Raw genomic sequence first — 16,501 nt, 5'->3', positions numbered from 1 at the left:
TATGGAAGTAATAGATTTAGAGGGTTGCCTAGGACAGATGCTTCAAACTCAAGAGTAAGAAATCAGAAAAATGTGTAGGTTGAACCAGATTAAAATGTAATCAGGAAATGTTTTACAAAATAAATAAAAATATAATTCAATATAGATAATATTCATTTGTTGTTTTCTAAGCCAACATGTTGCCTGTATAACCCACCCTTGGACCTAGAGTACTGAGACCCTAATGGACTTAGTCTGAATCATGGAAAGTTCTTTGGTGACGACATTCCACCTGACAGAGAAATTAATGAAGATAATTCTCTTTCTTTATTTCTCCTTTGAGAACTAAATCTCTCTTTCCTCACATTATTTTTCATATATTTTACTAATATCTGTGCTTGCTTTTTTTTTTTACATATACATTGTTTCCCTACAGTAGAATATAAATTTCATGAAGACACAGATTGTCTTCTATCAATATTTCCAGAGCTTATCTAGCACAGAATCTGGTTCATAGCAGATATTTTTTAAAAGTTCTTAATGTACAGAATTATTTCCTTCTTCCAGTCTTGTATAAACATAGGACTGAGAAAAAAAAAAAGAAACTTCAATAGAAAACTAGAAAAATAGAGTGAGTTTTCTTCTCTAGTTTTAGAATCCTTCTGGGTTTAAAGAATCATCTAACAACATCTGATTGAAGGGTTTTTTGCTGCTGTTGTTGTTATTTGCTGGAGTCAAAGAGGAAAAAAAGTACTTACCAATTTCTGCCCTGATAAAACCTCCAGGAGGGCCAGTAACTTAACCCCATCTTTCATGTCTTCAAAAAGATCATCCACCACCAATGGAGGATTCCGCTGGGGGAAAAGATTTTTTAAAAAGTTAACCTTTGTAAGAATCACTATTTTCCAATCAATTTCACTAAAAACTTGAAAAAAATCAGTAACTTAACTTTGTATTTTATTTTTAGTAGATAAAGAGATTAATAACTCTAGAGATAAGAAAGCAACTCCCAAGATACTAAAATCATTGAAGAAAAGACTAGAGTTTATTCAATAAAACTTGCATGAAAGGCATTTTATGAAAAGATACAAAGACAATACCATACTAGAATCATAGCTTTATCACTAGGAGGTACCAAAAATTAATTTGAAATCAAATGTGTAATGCATATATGTTGTTTCCAGCAATGCTTGCCCATATTGCCTCATGCAATATCACTGCAGCCTGGTTTGGATTTTAGATGGGATTGCATAAAAATTTCTCTGGTGAAAAGAGGCCAAGAGTACAAAAAATTTCAAATAGCCGGAAATTTTTTCAACTTATTACCCCTTTTTTGCCTGAGAAATTTTATACAACTGTAAGTATATAGGTCTATAAAATAAGTATACAAATAAAATATTTATTGATAATAAATCATAATTTTATGATCATCCAGATTACATAAGTGAATCTGGGCCATAATCCACATTTTTAGAAACACTGACCTCATCCTAGAAATGGAAAAAAAAAACAAGGCTTAAAGATTCAATTCATAACTTCACCCACGTGAGGTAGTGCCTTGGTGTTTTATGGTGAAATGGGAAAGGAAGCAAAAGCTGGAAAACATGTTAAGAATTGCATGGTTTTGAAGGCAGAAATATGAGTAAGACAATCAGAACCAATGTAATATTTGAAGATTCCCCTGACTATAAAAATTTCCCCTCACTCTTCACTGGTATGTGAAATTGCTTCAACATGGAACAGAACTTTTACTTCGATTATGGTTCCCCTTCACCTCTAACAATCTGTGAGATTATAAATGAATTTGACTGTCTTCTTCAATTATTATAATATTAAGAATTCTGTCAACTGTAAAATATTTTTGTTCTACCATCATATTATCAATCTCTTATCTCATCTCAAAAAAAAATAAATAAAAGGGAGGCAATGAGGTGATACAATGGATAGAATATCAATCCTGTAGCAGAAAGACCTGAATTCAAATCCGACCCTGATTACATGACACTTTTGATGCTGGGTACTTAACCCCAATTGCCACTCACCCCCTCAAAAAAAAAAAAAGAAAATAATATTAAGGATCAAGTTGTTACAAGTGAGTGATTCTTTGGTCCTACAAAAAAGTAGTTTGCTGACCAAAAAATTCAAGAAATAAAAATATAATTCTTCCATTAAAAACAAATATGGCAGATACTGTTAAGGATATACATATTTTCCTTTACTCATTTAAAAAATTATCAGATTGTTTAAGCAAGTTATTAAATATTCATTTATTGTTCACTACATGAACATCATATATATATATATATATATATATAGTATCCATGTTGCCAAATATAAAAGGTTAAAGAACATAGTTCCTAGCTTTATTATTTATCTATCTATGCATCCGATCACCCACCCACCTACCCTCCCACCCATCCATCCATCCATTTATCTATCTATCTATCTGTCTGTCTGTCTTTCTATCTGCATGTATATATAAATGTTATACATAAACATAAATATTATATATGTGTGTGGATGTGTTTGTATTTACATATATATTTACATGCTATACAAGGGGTCAGGTCCTCATCCAAAAAGGTGAATTTTTTGTTTTTATGTCATCTTATTTGTTTTCATATTACTTTATTTCCAAATATAGACCATTCACATTTCCTACCCAAGGATGTCATTGCTTGTTACAAACGATAAAAAATAAAGAGGAAAAAAAGCAATTCAGGAAAACTAATCAACATGATCCATTGAAACTGATCATATGGTTCACAACCATAGGCCTCTATCTTTACAAATTACATTTTTAAGTTTTTAGTGCCCTAAAAAGTTTTTAGAGTTATAGAATACATACATATGATAATTAGAAAAAATCAAGATAGAATATAAGCAAATGTAGGATAGTTTTTATAGGTTAGATTCAATGGCACAGCAATTGAAATTTTAAATGAATCAATTGATATTTTAAATGAATATTTTGAATTTGAACCAATAAACGAGAGGGAGATGGTGGTTTTTGAATCAGGTAATGTTTGAAAAAGATTAGTGTGGTTACTTTGTGTAGGGCATATTAATGGTTTAGAGAGCAGCAATAGGGCTGTTACTAGAATTCATATAGAATAAATATTCTGGCTTTAAAGTTAAAGGACCTAAGTTGGGATATTTATATTGTAGTTCTGCTATATGACTATGGGAAAGTCATAAACTATTCAAGGCTGTTTTCTTCATCTGTAAAATAAAGTGAATGAATTTATTGATAAGTAATGTATTTCTGTGCTATACATATAATTATCTTATTAATGCATGTTGATTCTGGCTAAAATGCAATTGAAAGGAGTGTGTAAATAAGTACAAAAAATAAATGCCAGTAAACAAGATAAAAAAAGTGGGAAGAGAGGAGTTGTACCAGTCATATTCATAATAAAGGTGCTTTTGAAATAATCACATAAAAATATCATATAATCAAATATTATGTCAATATAATGTGCCAGAAGTTTTGACTGTCAAAAGTATCCAGTCTTAACAGGAATTGTGGCTAAATATTACATAGACTTCAAATGACAATACTTAGTCTAGCTTACATGTCTTATTTTGATAAATGGTTAATTTACACTGAAATCTATCATGTAGCCCAATGCAGCTAGGATCACTGCATGTAATGATACAGTGTATGTAATTTCTTAAGCCCCCAGACAGACATTACTACCACAACTTTTAGAAAAAAATAAATGCTAGAAAATGGTATTGTATTTTTCTACACAGGAGATACATATTAGACATCATACCACACAGAGTAAAGAAAGCAATACACTTTCATTTCTAGAAAAGTATTTCCCTTGTGAGAAAATTAAAGCAGTTCAGCAGGCCTATGAATTAGGTAAAGAAAATTAATACCAGAAAATATCTGTCATGCACATAATATGATATATACTACAAGACTGCATTTGATATTGGAATAATGCCAATAGTGGAAGCAGAAGTATCTGGATTCAAATTCAATCTTTGAAATATATTGAGGAAACTCCTCACATCTATATAGATGGACACCTGTTTTAAACTTATAAGTCTTAGAGAATTGCAAGGAAAATTGTGAGGTTGTCATAGTTTTACTATTCTAAAATTCCTGCATTAATTATAATTATAAAACAATTGCAAATTATAATTTATAATTATAATAACAATCATCATTATAAAACCAGTTCAAAAATAAATATTTTGGATTTAGTATCAAAGGACCTGAGTTGGAATATTTAGATTGTAGGTTTTCTACTATATGACTATAGGAAAATCACTTAAACTATTTAAGCCTATTTTCTTGATCAACAAAATAAAATGAATGGATTCATTGATATCTAATGTACTTTTGAGCTATACATTTTATTATCTTATTAAATATGGTAAGATCAAAGGCAAACCTTTATATGGCCAAAAGATAGTCATCTTCATTTCTGTCATTATAACATTCTTACTTTTTTTTCTAGACCATTATAATATATATGTTTTATAAAGAAAAGACAATTAAAATTCTTCTGCCATCTAGATAAAAGCCAATCTTTTAGAGGAATTACAGTTATAATACTAAAGTTGGGGGAATAATTAGTCGAAAAAGCCAAACTGCTTTAGTATAGAGAAAAAAACGAACTTCTGAGAATCACAGTATGATAAAAATTAATTCTTATTGGCATACATTATCAATCAGCAAACAATTCTAGACAATGTCAGTCATGTCTTCCAGATGATAAATTAGTCTCTTTTTCTGATGGAAAATTACAATCTGAGATCTTTTCTGTCTCAAAAAATATTTAAAATATTGCATCTCTTTTCTGTATTCTACAAACCTCATCATTCTTATTACAGCAACATAATTATGAAGCTGAAAAGCAGTTTCTACATGGCAGATATCAAATACTCATCTTGGTTCTTTGATTAAAAAAAAAAAAAAGGTGCCCTCCTAAGACTGGAGCTAAGATAATCATTGTCCTAAAAGTAGTTAAAACTCCTTATACCTGCTTCAGAGAAAGATTTGTTTTCCCTTGCTGGGAGCAGTCTCTGTTGATGCTGATGAGGTAATTTCCTTATGCCAACTAGTGTAGTGATCACAGAAGTTATTATAGTACATGGAAGTGTAATACCAACAGTTCTTAATTTTTGATAGTAATAATAATTTTCATTATGATTGATTACTACAAAGGTTAGTGTTTATATCATACTTTAAGGTTTGTAATGCACTTTCTAAATATTATTTCATTTGATTTTTATAACTTACCTCACAAATTATTGATATCAATATTCTTATTTTGCAGATGAGTTAACTAGGGTACATGAAAGTTAAACAATATGCCCAGCATCATATAACCAATAATATTTGAACTCAGGTTCTATTTCCTTTAAGAGAAGCACCCTATTCAGTACATTATTTATTTGTATTAGGATTTATGATACAATCAAGGGAAATTGTAAAACACATGAATACTTATGCAACTATAAATGTAAGTTCCATGCAATTTACAGCACACACACACACACACACACACACACACACACACACACAAAACCCTCAAGGTTTTCACACACCCTTTAAGAAATACTATGGTACATGATTAGAATGGCCCAATGACAGTTTCTTTGGGTAAATGAATTCATGGGTGAGAGTGGCCATAATACAAGTCAATTTGATGAGGTTTAGATTTGGGGTACCCAAATGAAATTAGAGTTTCCAGTGGTCAGGGAATTAAATGAGGTCTAGTGTCAGGTTTGGGGTTCAGAGAGTCAAATGGAGCTTCCCTGCAACCCCTCAGAATTCGGTGCAAGGGTAGGGAGTTTTAGGGAACTCCTTTCTGGCAGCATGAGTCCCCTGTAAAGGAAGTTACAGACCTGAAAACTTAGATTGATCAAAGAGATTTATTATGGAGTTTGGAAGTAAGGTTAAAATCTAGTTAAGGAAATAGGTGAGGGTAAAAAGAGGATGGCACTGGAAACAGTATTCCAGTGGGCAGAAGCTCCTTGGGGTGCCAAGCATGGGGCTGGCATGTTTGGAACCTCTGCAAAGAGAGGGTTTTAGTTTGGCTCTTTTGTCATAGGGGGCTTTGGCTACAAGCTGAAGGGGGTTTGTGGGGGGAGTCCCAGGTTGGCTCCTCACTTGGTTTCAGCTAGGGCTAGAATTTGAATTGAATTCAATGGGTTTCTGGACTGAGCTGACACCACCCAGATAGCAAAGATGAAACTATTTGTGCTTGGGGTGGAGTCCCCTCACTGAGGTAGAGTTGAAGGAGGTTTTCTCCTTTAAGTATTTTCAGAGTTTTGGGGTTCCCTCTTCAAATTCCCTGATTCTTTTCTTCTCCCCTACACAAAAATCTTTGCCCATCAATTTAATTCATTTAAGTTCTATATTGGGGAAGAAAAGAAGTGAGAATTTTACTGTTTATTGAAATATTGTAAAACGAAGCATATTTATATACATGTTGAAATTTTCTGAAAGCATAGACAAGATATTAGTATTTCTAGATATGATAAGAATAGTTTGCCATTTCATTTATTTGTAAAGGGCTGAAACTCTTAAAAGGTGTGCTTGAATCAGAAAGCCAAGCACTTAAGACTAATTACCTATTGGACAATAACTCTATTAGCATATGTTTGGAATTTTTCTTCTCACACTTGATGCTAGCTCAATGCTTGGGGTTAAGAGAATTGTAAGTAAGGTTAGGGGGTGGGGTGAGAGAGGTGAGAGACCTTCACTTGGCCTCAGAACAAGGAGGAGAAAAGTGTGGAGATTCTGAACTCTAGAATCAAGGAAGGATCCTTGGAAAAACTCCTGGCAGTTTTGTCCATCTCCTTCACTCCTCCCCCTAAAGACCAAGGACTTTTGCTTATCCTAACTCTGGCTGTTCCTGAGGCCTCCAGGGAGCCTGCCTGGAACTTACAATTTTTAATGGATCCATTCTCTCAGGTAATCAGAGATTTAGTGACTTACCCAGGATCACACAGTTAGGAAGTATTTGAGGTCAGAGATGATTTTAAATCTTCTTGACTCCAGGACCATCATACTATCTACTGAGCCAACCAGCTCTAAGTACAACTGCTGGAATTTGAATATAGTCTAAAATCATTGCTCTTTCTACATTAGCATGCTATCTCTCTTTCTTTGAATAACACCTAAATTTAAGACATTCTCTTTCACCCCATAATAAAATATTCACTGCTAAAGGACCATTTTTTTTTTCTTTTTGGTCCAGAACTGTGATTTCATGTGTATAGAAAAATTCTAGTGAGGAAACACCCTCTATCAATAAAGATCAGCATCTACTCCGCAATCCAGAAGTCTACAGCCCTAAGTGACTTGTTTACCATCACATAGTGAATCAGTTCCAGAATATGAACTTAAATCCAGGTCTTCCTAAATTCAATTTTTTTCTCCTTAAACTTTCAGTCACTGTCAATGCATATGGTGTAATCATGAAATAGTGTTACTAATGAAATATCTGATGTCTCCAATTTGAAGGTTTTTTAAAAACTTAAATATCAAAAGATTGTAATTAAGTAGGTTTTTTTCTAATACCACAAAAACTTGGACCTAATTTAGTCTATTCTGAAATACTAATTAGCATTAAATATGTTCCATATCTATTTATATCAATATATTTCTCTGAGTGGTACCTAAATAAAAAAGATATTTTCCAAATAGCATGATTCATTTAAGTTAAATAAAAAATATAGGTATTTAGAAACTGCTACTTACATTACAGATTTGGTACTAGGTGTTGTAGATACAGAGAAAAAATGAAAAGTTAGAGAGAATTTATTTTTAAAATCTAATATATACTAGACACTGTGCAAAATATTATTTCATGTGAAAGGAAGTTGGATCTACAGAAATGTTTTTCTTTGAAGAATACAAAATTATTTTACAAATATGCCTCTGATTACCTGAGAGAATGGATCCATTAAAAATGAAATTGCAAACTATTCTTATCATATGTAGAAATACAAGTCTTTTATCTATGCTTTCAGAAAATTTCATCATGTATATATAGAAATATGCTTCATTTTACAATATTTTAATAAACATTAAAATTCTCACTTCTTTTCTTCTCCAATATAGAACTTAAATGAATTAAATTTATGGGAATAGATTTTTGTGTAGGGAAGAAGAAAAGGAACAGGAAATTGACTTGTATTATGGCAGCTCTCACCCATGAATTCACTTACCCAAAGAGACTGCAATTGGGTCATCTTAATAGTGTTCCATTGCATTTCTTAATACATTGTTAGTGGAGCTCTGAACTGATCCAACCAGTCTGGAGGGGAATTTGGAACTATGCCCAGAGGACTATCAAATTGTGCTTACCTTTTGATCCAGCAGTGTCTCTACTGAGTCTATATCCCAAAAAGATTGTAAAAAATGTAAAAAGGACCCACATCTACAAAAATGTTTATAGCAGCCTTTTTTTGCAGAGATCTGGAAAGTGAGTAGATGCCCATCATTTGAGAAGTGGCTGAATAAACTATGGCATATAAATGTAATGGAATTTTGTTATTCTCTAAGAAATGATCAGCAGTATAATTTCAGCAAGGCCTGGAGAGACTTACATAAACTGTTGCTAAGTAAAGTGAATAGAACCAAAAGAACATTGTACACAGCAACAGTAAAATTATACAATGATCAATTCTGATGAACATGCCTCGTCTCAACAATGAGGAGTTTCAGGCCAGTTCTAATAGTCTTGTGATGGAGAGAACCATCTGTACCCAGAGAAAGGACTTCTTACTTCCCCCCTAATGATTGCAAAATGAATTTTGAAGCAAGTTTCCCTGATAAGGTCTTATTTCTCAAACATAGAAGGAACTGAGTTAAATTTATAAATAAATAAATAAGATTCATGGCCTGATTGATAAAGATCGAAAGATATGATTTATATTCAAAGTGCTATTTGACCTAATAATACTACTACTAGGCATGAATATCAAAAGAGATTATTTCCTAAAAAGGAAAAGGATCTATACATATAAAATAGTTATAGCAGCTTTCTTTTCAGGAAAAAAAAATGGAAATAATAGGAATGTCCATCAATTTGGGAATGACTGAATAAAATGCAGTATGTGATCGTCATACAATATTACTCTTCTAGGGAAAGGATGAGCAGGATGCTCTTAAGAAGAAAAAAAAAATCCTGGAAAGTCGTCCATCAACTGAAGCAAAGTGAAATGTGCTCAATACAAAGTAATAACAAAATAGCGCCCTCCAGGGATGACCAGCTAATAATTTTGCTATTATCAGCAATATAATGATCCATGACTACTCTGAAGAACTTATAATGAGAAATCCTATCCATATCTATAGGACAAACTGATAGTATCTAATTACAAATTGAAGCATTCTCTCTCTGTGTCTCTGTCTGTTTCGGTATTTCTTTGTCTCTCTGTTTCTCTCTTTGTCTCTTTGTCTTTCTGTGTCTGTCTGTTTCTCTTGCAATTTAATTTTTCTGCAGGGTGTGTTAAAATTAGGATGGGAGATCTATGTTTTCTTTCACAACATGACTTTCATGAAATGTTTTGTGTAACTTCACACGTGGTTTCTTAATGGGGCTGAGGGTAAAGATAAAGGAGATAATCTGAAACTCAAAAAGATTTTAAAAAAACTATATAAATTTTTTAAACATTACTGAGAAAAGTATTAAATAAAATTTTGAAATTAGTACTAAAGACAATTCAAAAAACCAAATATTGTTTAAAGAGATATGATAATGATATCACCACCTTATATTTAGTTCATTTTAATGCTGAAAATGAGAGTGAACACTCACTGACTATGATTCAGACTCATAGTTTGAGACAGTCAAAAAACTTTTTTTCTTAGATACTGCAATTTGTTTCTCATCTATCCCCTCATTAACTGTAGGTGGGCAATGCCCAAGTCAGGCATTAGTGAGAATCATTATCCAGCTCAATTCATCCCTCCTCTCACAGAAACTAATATGGAAGCTTTGGTTTTAGCTGGACTTCTCCCAATAGAATTCAGGGGAAAACCCTGGGTCAAAGCTAGTTTATAAAGCATCATCAAACAGCAGCCAAAAATGCATGCTTAAAAAATAAACCTAAGAATAAGATACAATAAGTAGAGAGAAAAGTCTATGTGTAGACTATTCTATACCTTTAGCAAATTGTCAAACTAATTTCCAAGCTTATATTTAAGAGATTCATAAACTCTGGGTTGTGACAAAAGACAATATCTGAATAAAGTCAATTCTATGTTCCAATGGACTGGACATTTTGATGATAACACCATTTAATATTGTGAATAGCTTTGTGTTCAATAAGATTGAAGGTGTGCTTGAATTCTGCTTCTGATTATCTAAAACTGTTGTTACCTCATTCTTTGTTTAAAAAATTGCTTCATGGAGCAGCTACGTAACAGAGTGGAGAGAGCACCAGCCCTGAAGTCAGGAGGACCTAAGTTCAAATCTGACTTCAGACACTTAATATTTCCTAGCTGTGTGACTCTGGGCAAGTCACTTATCCCCAATTGCCTCAGAAAAAAAGCAAATTACTTCATGAATAGAACCAAGAGAACATGGTACACAGCAACAACAAGATTATATGGTGATCAATTCTGATGGATATGGCTCTTTACAATGGTGAAGTGATTCAGACCAGTTTCAATAGTCTTGTGATGGAGAGTTATTTGCACCCAAAGAGAGAACTGTGGGGCCTGAATGTGGATCACAACATAGTATTTTCACTTTTTTGTTATTGTATGCTCACAGTTTGTTTTCTTTCTAATTTTTTTCCCTTTTTCATCTGATTTTTCTTGTGCAGTATGATAATTGTGGAAATATGTATAGAAGAATTTCACATGTTCAACATATATTAATTGCTTGCCATCTAGGGAAGGGAATACAGGGAAGGAAGGAAGAAAAAAATTTGGAACACAAGGTTTTGTAAGGGTGAAATTTGAAAACTATGCATAGATTTTGAAAATAAAAAGCTTTATCAAAAAAGAATAGAAAAAGAAATAGAAAAAGACAAAAAAAAAACCTTCTGTGTAATTATCTTCTAGCACCCCTGACAAAGGTAAAATATTATTCCTTTTCCTTTCTTCTTTATTTTCTTGGAGAATCATAATTTCCTCTTTTTCAATGGCTTAGGCCATTACTTGTCAATTCATTGTAATATTTTTTCAACCTATTGTAACAGAAAACTTTTTCTACAATGCAAATCAGCACCTTTTCTACAATTTATAATCTGAGAGGACTGACAAGAACAGAGCCAGTCTTGGCAAACTAGACTAGTCAAGAGCTACTAAGCTAATTATGTGTCAATGGCAGGATTTGAAACCAGGTCTTCCTAGTTTGCAGACCAACTCTGCATCCAGTATACCATTTATAATAATAATAAAAACAACAACATGTTGATTTGTGTGACAATTTCGTTTAACAAGGACTACTAAGCAATGATAAAAACTAGTTTTTTTTCCTTTGAACAACAAAAGAGACAACTATTTCACTGCTTCTTTAGAACTAAAATCTTGACAGCTAGATTCTTACTGTATTTAGAAAGTTAAAGTTCATGAGGACTGATGTTAATTTCATTTTAAATATCAACTTCATTTTAAAAAAAAATCACAGACCTCCTTTGACTCTCATCATTTCCAATTCTTAGGATCTCAAACCAACAAAGTTTGGCAAGGGCAGTAGATGTTCACAGACCTAAAAATAATGTATTTGGAGTCATCATTATGGGAATATTTCATGCTTTCCTATCACAATCACTTGGAGATATACATTCTGGAAATGCTCCATTTATGAAAGGGAAGTTGAGGGCTCTGTTCTCTTTGGCTAATAATTTCAGAAGGAAAAAAGAAACAACCTATAGGCAATTAATGTATTGATTTTTGTGGTCAACTGCCAAATGAATCAGAATAGACAGGGGAAAAGATTAAGCTTAAATTCAATCTAGTAATATCTTTTAGATAGCTTAATAGTAGCCAACTGGCAAAGGATCAGTAACCTTAAAGTTCACAGTTCTATCTCATTATCAATCTAGAACTAATTTTTAAAAGTACCTAATTTTGCTTCATTACATTGTTTTTTTTTTTTGTTTGTTTTGTTTTTTTTTAAGACTGGGTATCTTTTTGTCACTTAGACTATGAATATCATGAGCTAATCACAAGGTTCATATTAATGTTTTAGTCAATGTAATCAAGCTAATCAATATGGGAGTTTTTACCTGCACCATTTCCAACGTGGGCCAGTTTGCTCTGACTTAGGCATTTTAGTAGTTATCTCCTCCACACTTTGGTATATTAATAATAAATAGCATAGATACATGATCAGATTAACTGATGGCAGTTCAAAATTCCAAACTTTAGGATATCCACTAACCTCAGTCCCCCAATACCTTGGATTACTGTGTATATGTCTCCACACCAGGCATCTTTAAAATTTAAAATTAAAAGTTCAATATGCTTATCTGCCTTGAATATTCAGAAAATAATAGATTTTATATTAAGGATGACATACTTAATTGTTAGAAGGAATTATAAGGTGTGCTAAATAAAGAAATGGCATTCTTTTTGGGATAAATACCCTAGCATATTTTTTTTTATATATTTTGGAAGTATCAAAGCTTTGCTTTGAAAGCAACACAAACCCAAAAAACAGATAATTACACCAAGTTTGGAAAATTCACATTTGGGAAAACTAAAAAAAAAGAGGGGGCATGATTATATCTTTCTGGTTTTGTAAGCATTTCTATTCAATAAGAGCTTTTTTAAAGAACAGATTGTGCTCTTTTTCCACACTTTGCCTCATCTTACTGTTGTCACAATATTTATAATATAGAAGTATTACAATGTAATATATCATCATTATTTTGTTATTCAGCAGCAGATAATTTGTTAAAAACCACTTTTTAATTGAAGAGAACTACTAAAAAGCAATTTACTACCAGTTTCTGAATATAAATATTGAATTGTTCTTCCTAAAGTTTCTTTGAGTTGCTTTTTTCATTTTTCCAATTTTCATTTAAAATTTTTAAATTTTTCTTTCATTTCAATTTTTTTAATAAAATTAAATATTAACTCAATAGTAATAGTGCTCTATTTTTCACCACTAAATACAATCATCTAATTCTTAACCTTCTAATAACTCACTCCTAAGAATTATATCAATATCCAGGAAATATTCTGATAAAAAAAATTGAAACATGAAACATGAACATAAATCACCTTCTCTTGCAGGAAAGTAAAATTATATTTAATTTTAAAAGTATATTTTCTTAATATCATTTTCCTACCTTCCTTCCTTTTAAGAGTCCTGGTCATAATTTTAAGCTTTATATTATTATTATGACATGTAGGAGCTATCTAAGATTCTGAAGACCTTCCTAGGCCCACTGACTGCTTAGCATTATATGTGCCCCAGGACATGAACAAGACACAGCTAAACATATCCAGTCCAGCCCTCTGCAGTTTAGCTGTGCTAACATAAACAGTTATGTTGACAGTTTTAGTAGTAAATACCCGGAAGAAGCAAGAATCTCTTATGATTAGATATAATCTCAATCAAATAAGATAATGCATGCAAAATGCTTTGTAAAAGTTCATGTCATATAAATTTCAGATATACATATTAATTTCTTCTTAATCGAGTTGAGAGAATTGCTTCAGAACAATGATTCATACAACTGCTTCTTTCCTTATGCAGTCTTGCTGGCCTAAATTTATATGCATAGATCTGGTCAAGATGCCAAGATCTGAGACCACGGGTGTAAAATAGTCTTAAAACAAGAGCCAAAGTTCTGAGATGCTACCTTTATCCACCAATGTAGGAAGTATTGTGGGGAAAGGAAATAAAATGGTCATAAACTGTATAAAATTTGTAAACTTATTCCAAATGGCATCATATCCTAGAAAAGAACTAAATAATGTTAATGTTTTATTTAATTTTCATGTTATTGTATAGGAATATCTGGATGGTACAGTGTATAAAGTGCTTTACTGGAGTCAGGATGACTTGAGTTTACAATCAACTTCTATTTACTAGCTATATCATTCTGAGAAAGTACCTTATTCTCTGATTCTGTCAGTTTCTTATCTCTAAAATAGGGATAATAATAGCACTTACCTCCCAGGACGGGTTGTAAGAATAAAATAGCGTTTGTAAAATTATTTGCAAACCTTAAAGGATTATATAAATGTTAGTTATTATTACCTTGATTGGTGCAATGGTCAAACTAAATGACACTTCTCACTTGTTATGAAAAAAAATTTAAATAAAAATTATAAAATTATAATGGGATACACATTCAAAGTTTTAAGCTTAAACTAGGACATTTTCCCCTCTCAGAATAATGTTAATGTTTTATTTAATTTTCATGTTATTGTATAGGGATATCTGGATGGTACAGTGTATAAAGTGCTTTCACTGGAGTCAGGATGACTTGAGTTTACAATCAACTTCTATTTACTAGCTATATCATTCTGAGAAAGCACCTTAATCTCTGATTCTGTCAGTTTCCTATCTCTAAAATAGGGATAATAATAGCACTTACCTCCCAGGAGGGGTTGTAAGAATAAAATAGCATTTGTAAAATTATTTGCAAACCTTAAAGGATTATATAAATGTTAGTTATTATTACCTTGATTGGTGCAATGGTCAAACTAAATGACACTTCTCACTGGTTATGAAAAAAAATTTAAATAAAAATTATAAAATTATAATGGGATACACAATGAAAGTTTTAAGCTTAAACTAGGACATTTTCCCCTCTCAGAATAGAAATGTTCTAATAAGATAATTTATACAAATTAGTCAGATCAAAAATAATCCTCAACTACATGAAAATATATTCTTCATTTCAAAAACATGTTTCTATAACCTTTATTTCTTTTGGGGTGGGGGAAATCTCATCCCTAGCTCCATTTTCCCTCTCCAGTCTACCATCAAATTCAGCATGGAATCTTCATAAGAAATATTTATATTTAAGAAAAGCAAATGGATATATCTGAAAATCTGTGTCACATTACACAATTTGAGTCTATCTTTTTCAAGAGGCATAAACCATGTTATATATATGGTTCTTGGGAAAGATGGTAGGCAATTGATTTCATCAAAGTACTTGTATCTTCTAAATATTTGTCTTTACAATTTGTTATTGTTTGTTATTGTTATTGCTTCCTTTTTGTTTTATTCTCTGCATCAAATTATACAAATCTTCCAAGGTTTCTCTGGTCATCTTTTTCATCATTTCTTACAAAACAATAGTATTCCATTATACTCATATATCATAGTGTCTTCAGACATTCCCAATTCATAGATAACTTCTCATCTTCCAGTCCTTTGTTATAGCAAAGAGATCTGCTATAAGTATTTTTGCACATATAGACAAACCCCATTTTATTTTTATAATAAAAAATAGAGACCTAAATATGTCATAACTATTTTATCATGACTGATATCTTCTACAACCACTTCCTCCACAATATGACAACTAGCAATATTCATCAAACTAAATCTGTTGCACATCTACGGATGTGCAGAACGGAAGTGTTTAAAAGAAAGAGTTCTAAATTTGGTTTCATAATATTACCATACATCATATTATTTGTCCTTGAGGCATTCCAGAAATTTATGAACCATATTTTTCAAAACCTGCAAGTTGAAAATTAGTGATGTACTTTAGTGACATGTTGATTTATTCTAAAAATCTTTCTCAGCAAGACCAAAATAGTTATGCCAGCCCTCAAATAGTTATGCCAGTATATGCCATTTGTCAAACCCCAAAATACCAACTACAAAAAAATATGGAATGTAGTTCTTAGGGCACTATTTATGCTGTTAAAGAATAAAGATGTAGAAACCATCCTTCAATGGGTACCTCCAATATTATAAAGGATTAACCATGTTTTGTAGGGACTTGGGGTGGGGGTATTATTTTATCTAATGATTCCCAACAATAATGATAATTCTGGCAGAACAGCTTAAACTTCAAAAGGTTTCTCATTTAGCCCCAGAAGCAGAGGCATCTTTGAATCTAAAAAAGCAATTTCCATCAGTTCTAGTCTTGACTAGAAGTCATAGAACCTTGCACAAACACTATTTTTGCTATTTATTGATATACTGATATTGATATACTGAGTTTTCGATCAAGGCCATCCTCTCTCAAGCTAGTGTTTTTTTCAAATTATTGGAGCTCTAGGCCTATGTTCTCATATAAATTAAAACCAACAAAGCAAAATAATGCCATGGTAGAGAAAGAACTTTTTGTATCAAGAAATTCTGCTCTTTCAGGCCTATAGGAACCATTTATAGGGGAAATGACAGTTCATTAGCTATTCATGAAACACAAGAATTTATGACTCCTCTTTTCCCCAAAGCTTAAAGAGTAACAAATCTAGTGTTTTTAAAGATCTATTTTAAGTTTTCTTGATTGCATACTTTGTCTGTGTTTCTGTGTTTCAGAATACAAGATGATGGCCACAGCCCCATGACAAAAGTATATGTGTTATGTGTGTATACAGATATATATGTGT

The 16,501-nt window shown here is 31.9% G+C and overlaps 1 protein-coding gene across 21 annotated transcripts in view; it reads right to left on the bottom strand.

The window, feature by feature from the left end:
- The window catches only part of SYNE1 (spectrin repeat containing nuclear envelope protein 1), a 567,155-nt gene that overhangs the window by 424,285 nt on the left and 126,369 nt on the right, over positions 1–16,501 (bottom strand). For all 21 annotated transcript variants that reach the window (XM_031937596.1, XM_031937595.1, XM_031937611.1 and 18 more), the window contains one exon: positions 738–833. In XM_031937596.1, the coding sequence (XP_031793456.1) occupies positions 738–833 (96 nt within the window). The remainder of the gene's footprint in view (positions 1–737; positions 834–16,501) is intronic.

Source organism: Sarcophilus harrisii, chromosome 4 (genome assembly GCF_902635505.1).
Source record: "Sarcophilus harrisii chromosome 4, mSarHar1.11, whole genome shotgun sequence".
NCBI lineage: Eukaryota > Metazoa > Chordata > Mammalia > Dasyuromorphia > Dasyuridae > Sarcophilus > Sarcophilus harrisii.
The sequence above is the reverse complement of the archived record's forward strand: the minus strand, read 5'-3'. Positions and strand labels throughout refer to the sequence as shown.